The following is a 13190-nucleotide window of genomic DNA, read 5'->3' on the forward strand; positions in this document are numbered from 1 at the left end:
GCCATTAAGCCACTCCTAAAGAAGAGAACTCTCGACGCCTCTATGATGAACAACTACAGACCTGTCTCTAACCTCTCTTTTATATCCAAGATTATTGAGAAAGTTGTATTTAACCAGCCCAGCGACTTTCTGAATGAAAGTGGAAGTCTTGATAAGTTTCAATCAGGCTTCAGACGTCATCACAGCACTGAAACAGCTCTGGTCAAAGTGTTAAACGACATTAGGTTGAATACTGATTCTGGTAATGTTTCAGTCCTGGTTCTGTTGGATCTCAGCGCTGCGTTTGATACTGTAGATCACAGAATCCTGTTGCAACGGCTGGAAAACTGGGTTGGAATTTCTGGAGCGGTCCATAACTGGTTCAGGTCCTACTTAGAAGGCCGGAGTTATTTTGTTACAGTTGGCAGCTATGAATCTGACAATTGGCCATGACTTGTGGAGTTCCCCAGGGGTCAATTCTTGGACCTCTTTTGTTTAACTTGTATATGCTCCCTTTGGGTCAGAAATTGCAGAACTTCAACATCAATTATCACAGTTATGCAGACGATACACAACTTTATGCGTCTCTGTCACCACACAACTGCAGCCCAGCAGACGTACTGTGTCAGTGTCTGGAGGAAGTAAACATCTGGATGAGAGAGACTTTTCTACAGTTAAATGAAGACAAAACTAAGATCATTCTGTTTGGGAGCAAAGAGAAGAGGTTCAGCGTTGGTAAATCTGGCACAAAATCGTGATGTCATCAACATCGCTCGCCTAAGGCTCTAGCATGGTTGCCGCGTCTGCTAGCACGAGCTATATTGATGACGTCACGATTTCGTGCCAGCTATATACGGTGGCGCAAGTCGATGCGCCAGTAATTGCAATTTTCTCCATCACAGAGGTGTCGCTGCTAGGTGAAGGTTACCGCTACTCTACAACCACAAAAGTCGAGAAGAAAACAATGCCACTGTCAAGAGCAGGAACACTGTCATCAATAATACTGCTGCAATATCTGGATAATTTAAATTTTTTAATTCAGTTAAAAGAGGTGAAGGTCTGAAGCCCCCGGCATCACTACTTCGAGTCTCTGCCCTCTTCTTTGCCTTCATGTATCTGTCCCGGAGCTTCTTCCACACATTGTTCCAGAACTCTCCCTCTTTCCCCAAAGTTCTGCCAATCTCTGTCCACGAGTTTTGGGAGTTTACGTGGTCCCTGTGCTGTTTCACTGCAGTTTCGTACAGGTGCCTGTACAAACGCACCTCCTGACTGAGCCTGGTCTCAAATTGGTCCATCTGGTTTGTTGTTCTCGGCGCAGCCAAGTTACAAAAATTGACTGGTGCACGACAACGTGCTGCGCCGTCTTTTCAAGGCAAGCGCCATGCATGAAACGTTATTTTGACGTCACGGGCCGCCACCGCCGTGAGCGACGCGTCAACTGTAAGCACGAAACAGAGTAGCGTGTTATGTCGAGCACATGTTCCGACAAAGACAGAGAATACCACTAATCTTTTTCATCACCTGAAGCAGTGCCATCTGTTTGAGCACAGAGAATGCAAACTTTTTTTTGATTAGTTGACGTTAGAGTGCAATGTCTGTCACTATAGACAATCTTTACACACAAATATGCGTCGTAGTTGTGTTCCCGGTCAATGTTTCATAAAGAGAGCGGCACCTCCTCACTGAATCAAGCGAGCAAGTTCAGAGCAACATGTTTCCTGTGTGTTTCTTCTACAAGTAGCTGAGTAAGTTTACTACGTTTGTGAGGGATGTGTATATCAGCTGAGACGTCGGGAAAGAGCTCCCGAACAGCAAGAGAGACAAACGCTGCTGGAGGGCAAACAGTTGACCGGTCAGATATAGGATTTTAATTTAAAATACCTGTTCTGTATTTATCTGAAACAAAATACAAACTCAGTTGTATAGTGTCACATGTCATGTTCAACTTTGACAGAAAATAACTATTTAATTAAAAATTAACCTTCTGATTTCGTCAAATCTCAATTAAGAGTAACAGGGAATATTTAAAATTCACAAAATAGTGATTTATTTTATATCGTGATATATATCGACTGATATAAAAAATGACTTTTTCCCATATCACCCAGCCCTATCACTAACCATATCTATCTTTCACTTCAATGCTGCAGTGGCGCGATGATGAAGTAATCCAAATAAACGTGTGTGTAGAAAGCTTCCCATAAGCCCCCTGATAGCCACCAATAACAACAACACAGCAGCTATGAGCTAACAGTGCAATAGTACGCGTTCATTCATTCATTCATTCGGCTTAAAGTATTGGTGATATAAAGACAGATAATGCCTTATTTAGAGGCTGTATTGTCTATGCCCCAGTTCTCGCCTATTATATGGATATATACAGATCTCGAGTAATCTAAATATCTTCCGAAGAACGCAGACTTTCACCAAACTGTTATCAGTGAGTAGATTAAGTTATTTTATGCCAGAAATAAGGTCCAGGTTTAAAAAAAAAAAAAATACTTCTCCTTTAAAGCTGCAGTCGGCAAGTTTTCAAAATTGCGAGTCTAAAGTCGGAAAATTCGAACTGATACAACTCTCAGGTCCCTCCCCCAACCTCTAACAAGCTCCGAATCGCCCCCCAAACCCCTCCCCCTCTGTGGACGAGGTTGTGCACGTGAGTTCACACCAGTGTGAGCGCACACAAGCTGGGGCAGACTCACGCTCAGCAGTGTGTGCACAAGCTGTGATTGACAGGTAGGATTCCTCCACCCTAACTTGATTGGTTAAAAACAGCCGGGAGCGCTCGGTTTTTGTAAGCATGATTACAGGCTTCAGAGGGAGCTACAGATTTCGTTATTTTTCCTAAACAGCCTATTTAATATTCTACTTCCAGAATCCCATGACAGTTCAAGCTAATATGACTAAAAAAAAGTTGCCGACTGCCGCTTTAAAGAGACATAAAAAGTGCTAAATAGTAAGTTTCTCAGATTTAAAACACTAATGTCACAGGTGTGGTGGACAGAGTCACATCAGTCTAAGCTGGTACAAATAAACAAGTGCTGTCATTTCTAAAAGTTTACCAGCCTCTTAAAGGGGAACTCCGGGGCATTTGAAGCGCGTTTCCATTGCTAGAGGTTGTCAAATACTGATAGTAGGACACAGAGAGGTGCAAATCTGCGCTCCCTGTGTGGAGATCGCGCTGTTCGCAGAGCGTGTCATGCGAGGCTAATACGTGGTGGCTAAGGGGCAAATGCTAACCCTTCCACGTAAAACAACAACTTGCACACAGCAGAAACGTCACACCACTTTATAAACCATCCGACAATAAAGTCACAAGCCTTACAATACATGCCCAGTAATATTGTTGTAATGTTTTAAATACTTGAACGCAGTTTTTCTAGAGAATATAATTGTTTTGTATATGGGATTATCGTCCATCGACTCTTTTGGGCTTTCACATGCGCGAGCCTACAACCAGCCGGTGAGTTACATGCTGTTTATAAAGTTGTTTTGTAACGTCCCCATGCCAGTAATGTGAGAACCATGCATATGGTTTTGATGGTAAGGCTTGTGACTTTATTGTCGGATGGTTTATAAAGTGGTGTGACGTTTCTGCTGTGTGCAAGTTGTTGTTTTACGTGGAAGGGTTAGCATTTGCCCCTTAGCCACCACGTATTAGCCTCGCATAACACGCTGTGCGAACAGCGCGATCTCCACACAGGGAGCGCAGATTTGCACCTCTCTGTGTCCTACTATCAGTATTTGACAACCTCTAGCAATGGAAACGCGCTTCAAATGCCCCGGAGTTCCCCTTTAAGCAGTAATCCCAAACCTTAATTTGCCAAAACTAAAGTTTACACTCATTGGCGGTGTTGATTTGGACTGAGGATAGACCAGAGAAGCAAACACACACAACTTAAAGCATGTCACAAAGAGTGACAGGTTTGCAAACATGATAGTGTTATCATTGAGCCCAGCCCTCAAATCTAATCGTAAGATTTATTTTTGTGACAAGCGAGCTTTTGCCGCATCAGACACGGTTGAGGCAATTAAGAGCAAATGTTTATCTTGGAATTATCTGTTTAGCTAAGTCATCAAAGTGGCACATCTCTACATGCAAATTCAACATTCATACTGGTTACTTTACAACTTGCAGGCCACAACAATCAGGTGTTTGAAAGTATGCAAATCAACACCGGGCATAAGGGATCAATTTCTACTGTTTAGAGTAATGACAATCTGTACATTTCTGATGATTATTGTTTATTATGAGTAGAGCTTACCTCCATTACAAAGGTGTATCAAGTCTTAAAAAACCCTGCTTAGTACATCATATCTGGTTGAAAATTTTTCATAATAGTCATAGTCATATACTTCAAATAAATAAGATTAAAGCCAAGTACTGCTGTCTATTATTTCATTACATTTGTTATCTTTTAGGTCTTTATTTACTAGGCTATTGCATACTTTCAATACTAGTATCAAAATGTTTAAGAAGGTCTCATATCAAAGTCATAATTTTGGTGGTGTGACAGCATCAGGAATCTGGTCCATTAGCAATTGGCACAGGTGCTAACAGCATCAGCAGGCCAAGCAGTGAGAACCACTGTTCATTATGCTTCCTGGCCCTCCATCACCAACACTAAAGATTATTTTCATTACTTATTAACCTTGCAATTATCATTTAAATTAAAACATTAATCTGTTGGTCTATAAAAAAATCTAATTTTTTAAAGAATCACAGACAATGAAAATGTTCTTCCCAGGGCCCAAGGTAACATCTTTTTGCTTTTGTCTACACTCCAGAAACAAATACCACTGAGTTTGAGACATAGACAACTGGCAAAGACACAAAAACAACAAGAAGCTCTGAACACGACATGTTTGGTTTCAACAACTACTTTTTTATCATTATTTTAAAAACATTTTGCCTTTTGGATCCATAAAAAAAAATGCATGTTGTTGTGATGTATGTAGTGCATGAGCTCTGTGTGATGACTGTAAACGTCTGGACTGTTAAAGTGTGTGTAAGATGGACTCTAAAACAAGTTCAGGAATGTTCTTACTGAAGCAGCTTCTCACACTGTGGTACTTTGAAGAAAAGGTGAGGGAGAGCGTGTTGTGTTAGACATCATTTTTGGAGTCCAGTTTAACAAAGAGAATTTGAAGTACATTGTAAAGTTTTGAGTCTAAGTGTTTTCTGAAAGTGAAAAGGAGTCCTTTTTTTAAGGTAATCACAAAATTTAAAAAAAAGCCACAGCACCAATAAAACTGATATTTGCACTAAAATGTGTAATGACCACACAGCTATTGCAAACACATGACTAATTATTTTAAAGAAAAGTGTCATCTTGTAGTGAGCCAGTCGGTAAATAGCAATCATACCTTCAGTAAAGTAGAAGGAACTATTACATTTGCTATGGCTGACTGGCGAGAAAATAAAATATCTGTTAAATAATTAATCAAACGTCCAAATGTCCATGAACAGAACACATTTTTTCCATAGTGCGAGTAGATGTAAACGCCAAACTGATTCTGTGAAAGGCTATTCAGGAAAAAAATAAAAAATTAAATCATGAATCCTATTAATCACTCCTGTATTGTGACAGGCAATACCTCTGATTGCTTAGCAACCAACTCCTCCAGGATGAGATTTACAATGGAATCTCTTTTCCAAAGTTATGGAAGCATCTCTTAAGTGGCAGCAGATATAAAACACACTGTTTGCTCCTTTAGTTCTGCTGCTTGTGTTCTTTATCAGTTATTAATTATTCAAACAAACACTGTGCGTAAGAAGATCAACGCAGAAAAAACACATCACAAATCATTGTTGCTTTTTTCCTGCATTTCATACGAACCAGTAACTGTGGTGGTATCTTACCTTAAAGAGGCGCAGTATGTTGGCCACCATGATGGAAACGGAGCTGGAGGAGGCTCCAATGACACCCACCACCCTCTCAGGTTTGGTGATGATTGGCGCTCCCCCACCAAGACATTTGACATCTGTCCCGTCCTTTTCTATAAGAGCCTGCACGAAGGTGAGGGACTGCTCCAAGGCGTGAGTATCCCTGGAACAGGTGTCCAGGATTCGTGCTCCCAGCGTGATGTTAGGCAGCAGATTGTTGTCATTATTGATGCGGTCAAGGGCAAAGAGCATGGCCTCTAGTCTATGTATACCTTTCTCCTTCTTCAGCTCCCCGCAAGGCTTCCCATCATGGCCTCTGGCATGCACAGGGAATAGCCCACCTAAAGAGATATCTCCATCAATGCGAATAGAGTTCAAATGCGTTTGTCCAGGCCCTTTGGGTTTGGCAGCCTGAGTGGCCTTGAGGGAGCCATAAAAAAGAAGCAGCAGCACAAGCAGTGACAAAATCTGGCTGTTTCTTTGACAACTGGTCCGATGCGGTCTACATGCCGGGAGCGGAAACATGATCACGGTCCAAGCACACATCCACATCACCAATCACAAAACAAGAAGAGCCAGGTATTATTTTATGATGGCCAGAGGGTTAATTGCAAAACCTCTTGAAGCAGTTGGCAGGAAAAAGGCTTCCTCTCATGTCTCTGCTCTCTCCTAGGTATTCAATAAATGCAGAATATGAGCTTGGCTCCAGCACAGGATGTAATCCTGTTCTCTTCTCTTCTTTCACTCCCTCACTCCATCATTGGACCTCTGTGGTGGGCAGCTTTCTGTCTTCTGTTATTCAGAGACTTGCCTATGGAGATCCTTCACTTGGGGCATTAAGAAGAACAAAGGTGACCGATAAGCTTTTTTCTTCCGTCTCTCCTCCTTCTCTTTGTGTCTCTTTGCTCTCCACCTCAATCAGAAGTTTTTAATCTTCTCTGTTCCCCTGGGCAGAGATTTGGTGTATGTCAGAGCCCTCAGGCCTTCTCAGGTCCACAGGCTTCAGAGTGAATTCCTAAAAGATGAAAAAGAGAACTGAAGTGAGGCAGGGCAAAGAGAAAACAGAGAAGGGCAAAAGAATTTGAATTGGTATGAGCTTTTCAATAGCTCTTTTTTACTTAACCTTTTAACTGCAGCATTAGGTGGAATAAGGAGACAGTTCCATTCTCAAACTAATTTCTTTCCTCTTACACTTTCTTCCATTTTTAATTTCAGAAGGCTGGCATGGACTCTCAAGACTGGTTGACCATAGTCAGATCTAAATATTTTATTTCCAACTATCAATTTTATCAGCAGTTACCATTATGAAGCTGCAATGCTTTTATGACTTATGTTTCCTGTCTCTAACATTAAGCTTACAAACCAAAAAAAAAAAAAAAAATCACTGACATTCTATGGTTTCAGTAATAACACTGTGGTACTGGCACTGTCAGCAGCAGTAGCGTACCAATGCATTACCACTGCTGCCTTAAAGTCTGTCAAATCATTAGATACATTTCAGAATTAGAGGGAAGCTCAGAAGACCTAAAAAAGCTACTGATAAAGTCTCTTTGTGCTAAATGGAGGCATTTCTGCTTATGACAAGAGAAAAGGAAATTACAAATTTTTATTACAGATGGTTCTGTGGCTTGCAGGAAAGACAAGTACAACAAATCAAAGGTTGGGATGTAAGAAATTGATCTGAAATTATTATAGGTATTATAACCAAAGATCCCATTCAACAGATCAGAGTAATAATGCCCTTTACAGATGCACAGTTTCTAGTTTCATTTTTTAAACTAAGGTCTGACCTGTCGATTACAATTTTCTAAGAGCTATACGTACAAACCACATACAAAAATATTTTTGGAATATTTGTTTTCCTTTAACATTTAACGATGAAAAATACTGAAAATACCTTTCACATTTTCTCAAAAACTGCACCAGGCTACAGAGCCATCTTTCTCTCTCACTGGCATCCCTCAAAGGCATATGTGTGGCAGCATTTCAGACACAGAAAACATGCTGACTGAGAGAAGCTTGACAAAAGCAAAGCAAAAGTTTTTAATAATGGACCAAACCAGCAAGTACATTTTGTTTATTTTTGCAACTACTCTTATATGATATTTTCATTATACCTCTTTTATAGCCAAGCCAAATTTGCACGTTATATGAATTATTTGGCTGGATATTGAATCGAATTGGAAATTGAACCGAGTTGCAACCTCTTGAATTGGAATAAAATCGATACCAATACCAGCCCTAATGATCTTGTGTCTTGAAAGTAGCAGAATGACCTACATAGTTGGTAGGCTGTTAGTCATTTTCTGATCACAAAGAATCAATTAAATTTACTTTAATAGTCCTATATTCAGTAGATTTTTAGATTAACTTCATTTATAAACAGCAATTAGCCTGGCTGACGCGTCCACAATCTCGATGAGATGGTGGTCTGGGAACTAGGTGTGCATTTTCTCGTATTTGAGGCGTGGTTTACGAATGCCTAGAGCCGTTTATTGGGCGCTACGAATGTCTATCAAATGACGTCAGGTTCTTCCCATGCTGCTTTGCGCGCGATTCATAGCCAATTGTATCACTTATACCAGATGACGACAGAAATTCGACGAGGAAGAAGAAAAAAAAGTAAAATAAAAGTAAACTTGCGCTCTAAGCTACTTAAATTGACAACAAAGTAGGCCTATATGCTATATTCTACATGAATTTTTATGTTGTAGAGTTGTGAATTTATTTTTATAATGGAGAAATTGAGCAGCCTTGCTTTGTTGTCTACAGTAGTAGATCAACCCTCATCTTACTTTGAAGCTCCCAGCTCCCAGAAGTGACGTCGACGCAGCTTTAGCAGCAGAAAAGCTATCAGGCTTGTGTTGATAATAATAAACTCCTGGACTATGTACAAACTTCCAAATGCATCGTTTTGTGAGTACAGACCATATTTGTACTACTGTAGAAGTTTGGTGTCATGACATGTGATTCTAGTGTGGTAATTTTGGAGATACTGCCAGGGTCCGTTAGCGCTTGTACTAAGCTATTCGGGATAACTCAGTAACTCAGCTGATGTTCAGCCAATATCGGAAAAACTTCGGGTGGGCTACTTGGCTGGATGTCACGGTTCAAATGACCCCAGGGTGAATCTACTCCGAAACACTTTCTAAGGCTGCATTGAACGGTAACGTTGTGTCCGCTGTCATGTTGGATTAACACTCTACAAGCTTCGGTGTAGCGCATAGACGTCGTCATCGTCTTGCTGCCCCCCCCCGTTCTGTGATTGGTTCGCAAACTCTGGCAAAAAAAAGGGCGGTGGTTTCCAGGCTGACTTTGCAGTGAGAATGAAATCGAGCGCAAAGCAGCATGGGAATTCCCAGGCTAAACAGCAATATTACTTTTGCACAACTAAAACTATTCGTCTTATATAATAAAACGTTACCATCAAAGTCTTCCTGCACACAGAGAGACATTAGTTTAAACTTTTGTGTGGAAAAACACTACTGACTGACTGAATGACTTAGTTGAGGAGCGATATTTCTGACGAGATTCTAGAAACAGAATTGCCATTTTTTTCTCAACCACAACAATCAGTCACTCCTCATCTAGTCTACATAAAACATTTGACACGTGACAGCGCTGCTTTAAAAGCTGGGAAGAAACTAAATATAGGACAAACAACTGTGTTAAAGCACCACAGAAAGAAAGCTACTGTAGGACAGGGGCCAGAATGTACTGGCACGATGTGGTTATTTGACAAATTAAAGTTTTTTTTCACCCAAGGAGCAGCGACACTGGATGTCGATAAGCTAAGCAGCGCATCACAGAGCACTGTCACACAGCCTCCTGCTGCTAGTGTAGGGTTGTAGTAAATAACAACTGTCTGTTTTGACATGGTTCAGCACCAATGTTCACGCCTAAAGGCTCTACAGAAGCTGGCATTGCATAAACTTATTGTTAAAGAGGGACAGCGCATGAATTGTTTGGAATTATTGTTGTTTTAGAAAAGATGCGTCATGACATTGAGTATTGAGAAGAAACTGCCTTGCTACTGCTGCTTCCACTGGGCAATACTACCAAACTATTACAACAACGGAAATATAGAAACGTTGAAAACTCGTTTTCATGGGACCTTGGAATAGGAGCTTAATCAGCTTAAGAAATCCCTGCATTGTACAAGGTGGACAACATGTAAATTTGGCAATGAATTAATCAACATATTCCAATAAAATGAAGAAAGAACCTGTAACATTTCTAAGAAATTGTGTAAGCTCTTTAATTAAAAGGTATCCATAGCAATCCATAGCAGTATTGTTTCAAAGATGTGAGGGTTATCAAACATCATATGATGATTCTTTACCATTTCAAATGTTGTTAACAAGCTTGCACAATATGCAATTTAGATGTACAACTAGTTTGACTTTCAAGGCTCTGTCTTGTAATATAAATATACAAACTGACATGATTATTACCTCCCTATTCCTTTTGGTCACCGATACTCACACATCACTTCTGCCAGAGAGGGAGACACACTATGCCACTAAAAGCCATATTGTATTTGCATTTCTGTAACCAGTTCAGTCCGGCAATTGTGATGGGCTCTGAAGGAACAATCTCTGCACAGAGTAGCAGAATGGGGTTCTAGACATTGGTTTTCCAGCAGAGTGGGTTGAGGCCTCGGATCAGCAATGGCTGAGATTCATTGAGAGCATATTCGAAGTGACAAGGTCCTTTGAATACACCCTACTATCTCCTACTGAGTGAGAAGTCATTTTTCAGACTTGATTCACTCCAGGTCCACTTAAACTGCTGCAGAGCAGATGACAACTGGGAAGCCAGCCAACTCACCTTAGCCCCCATAACGAAATACAAACCAAGCAGCAGTACATCTAGCATTAGAGCAAATACTGAAATGAAGAGAGTGAGTGGTGCTGCTGCAGCAGATGCTGCACCGTGTATATATAGGACAAAGGAAAAAATACAACTGTAAGCACTGAATTGTTCAAATATGAAACTGTTCTGCAAGAGTGCAGAATTCAAGACAGATGCCATTAAACTTCAAGTCTGTAGAAATGAAAGGCTGGTGAGGTGACAGCTCATATCTTCTTCAGACTGAAAAACACTTGCCAATCTGGGTGAGTTTGTGTCAGTCTGTGCAATTGCAGGAGAAAGATCTTACATCTAAGATTACATGAAACATTTTGTTGATGAGCTTGTCTTGCAACATTTCACGTCAATATCTTATCATGCTTCCTCAATGACCAGAATGCAAAAGGTTCTTTCAGTATTTTCGAAGGTAATGGGAGCATTCCGGGAGGGTTTTCCATACTCTGTGAAATAATCGGAAACTGTCAAAACTTATCTGAAACCCGAGAAATCAGTTATAATGAACCAATGGGGTTGCGACAGACCTCTTTTCACACCTTCATTCAAAGTGACATGTAATGATGCACTAACCTAAATGAAAGCACAGTGTTTGAAATTGGGTTGAACATAATAAGTGTTTTCAGTGTATATCTTATTTTTCACAGCTCGGCTGTAATACACTGTATGTAACACAGATGCAATGTTGTGGCTCTCATTACTCTTCGAGCATGACAGACTGTAAATCTGCCTCATTTCTAGCTTGCTTTTAAAGCACTGCAACAAACACGATAGGGACAAACAAGTTCCAAAGGCACCAAAACGGAAGTCAAAATGTATGTATATTTAGACATGCCCTGTTAATGGCATACCCCAACAAACATGGATAACATGGACTTGAGAAAAACAACAAAAAAACACTTACCAGATGCAAAATGTCAAAGACAGCTGCAGGAACAACTGAGGATTTATATTAGAACAACCTTTCCTCAGGTGCAAAGGCATATTGGAGAACGTTCATTTATTTTAAAAGGCCATACAATAACCTTGAGCCAAACAAGTGTGCATTATCACATGGCCTTGCAAACCTAATAATAATACTGAAGAATATAAAGACCTCTAGTGTTTACAATGCACATTAACAGTATCTGCTTTGGCTGTTCCAGCACAAAATTAAATATTTAAAAGTACAGTATGTTACATTTTTAGCCCCCCTCCAACAAACATTCAATTCTAACCTTAGTCCTATGTCCATAAGATGTTTTTTCTATATGTTACAAGACACTGAGAAGTGAGACCACATTCTCATTGGATTAATGAAGCAGTAATGCATACAGAAATGTAAAAACAGAGACAGGAAATGTAGAAAGGAAACCTCTTAATATAAAAAAATGGGCTTCGGAAAATTAACTGGGGAAGAAAATGGAAAGAGGAAATAATGAAGAAGTGAATGGAGAAGTGAATACATCTATGAATATAACAAATAACCTAATTTTATTTTCATTTTTTTAAATGTGTTGTGAAATAAAACAACACAATAAAAAACTAATAGATCAACAATGTAAAGAGAAAAAATACAGAAATAAATAAATGAAAAGCAAATAAAAAGGAAGAAATTTAAATATTCCAATTAAATAAATAAAATTGAAATTGAATATCAAAGTAAATAAACAGTGGCATTATAACACAAGCTAAAATGAATGCAGTTGAAAACTAGAGAAAAAAAACAAATGGCCATTTATATGTTTTTGTATTTACTTCAGATTATGGCAGTTTCAGGCCTCCATACAGATAGACAGGATCAAATCTGTCATAAATGTAATAGCTAGGCATTTACATTCTTCTTATCTGCAAAGCACTACGTACAGTCTCTGAAAAGAAAAATCAGTCAGCCTGCATGTTCCACAGAAATCACTGGATCAAATCCTGACCATTTGTTGCACTGATTTTTACTGTAAATATGCAAGCATTGTAAGGAACCAATACAATTAGAAGCTAGAGCAAGGACAAGGACAAGTAAGTCAGCAGCTACAGCAGTGGAAGCATCGGAATGGTATTCACTTTCTATCACTTTGAACAATATTCAATGTGTACCACTCGCCAGGTGATCTGGCAGCCCAGCAGCTGATAGCGGCCATGGCTCTGGGCTGCTAACCTGAGGAAGCACGAGCAGCCATTTAGACGCTGCACCAGCCAGCCTTGCCACCAGGGTTTGTAGTGGTCATGGCTACTGAGCATCTGCTTTTATCAAGCGGCTCACACTGTGCCGCCTGACAAACTACGGCACCACAATGCAGGCTGGCAGCTTCTGACGGACATATTACCAAATCAACTTAATTATCTATTTCAATGCAAAAAAGGACCAAATTTTGATATTCGCAAAGTATTTGAACTGTATGTTGACATTTAAGGGACAGAACATACCAAACTGACCTAAATATAAATGGACTGCATTACAGTAAATAGCACTTCTCTAATC

The 13190-nt window shown here is 39.9% G+C and overlaps 1 protein-coding gene across 1 annotated transcript in view; it reads right to left on the reverse strand.

Moving 5' to 3' along the window:
- Positions 1-13190, reverse strand: part of LOC142377474 (metabotropic glutamate receptor 4-like) — a 216629-nt gene that overhangs the window by 163370 nt on the left and 40069 nt on the right. Inside the window, exon 2 of the mRNA XM_075461613.1 lies at positions 5843-6881. Coding sequence (XP_075317728.1) covers positions 5843-6418 — 576 coding nt within the window. The 5' untranslated portion in view covers positions 6419-6881. The remainder of the gene's footprint in view (positions 1-5842; positions 6882-13190) is intronic.

The sequence above is a fragment of the Odontesthes bonariensis genome, chromosome 3, assembly GCF_027942865.1.
Source record: "Odontesthes bonariensis isolate fOdoBon6 chromosome 3, fOdoBon6.hap1, whole genome shotgun sequence".
NCBI lineage: Eukaryota > Metazoa > Chordata > Actinopteri > Atheriniformes > Atherinopsidae > Odontesthes > Odontesthes bonariensis.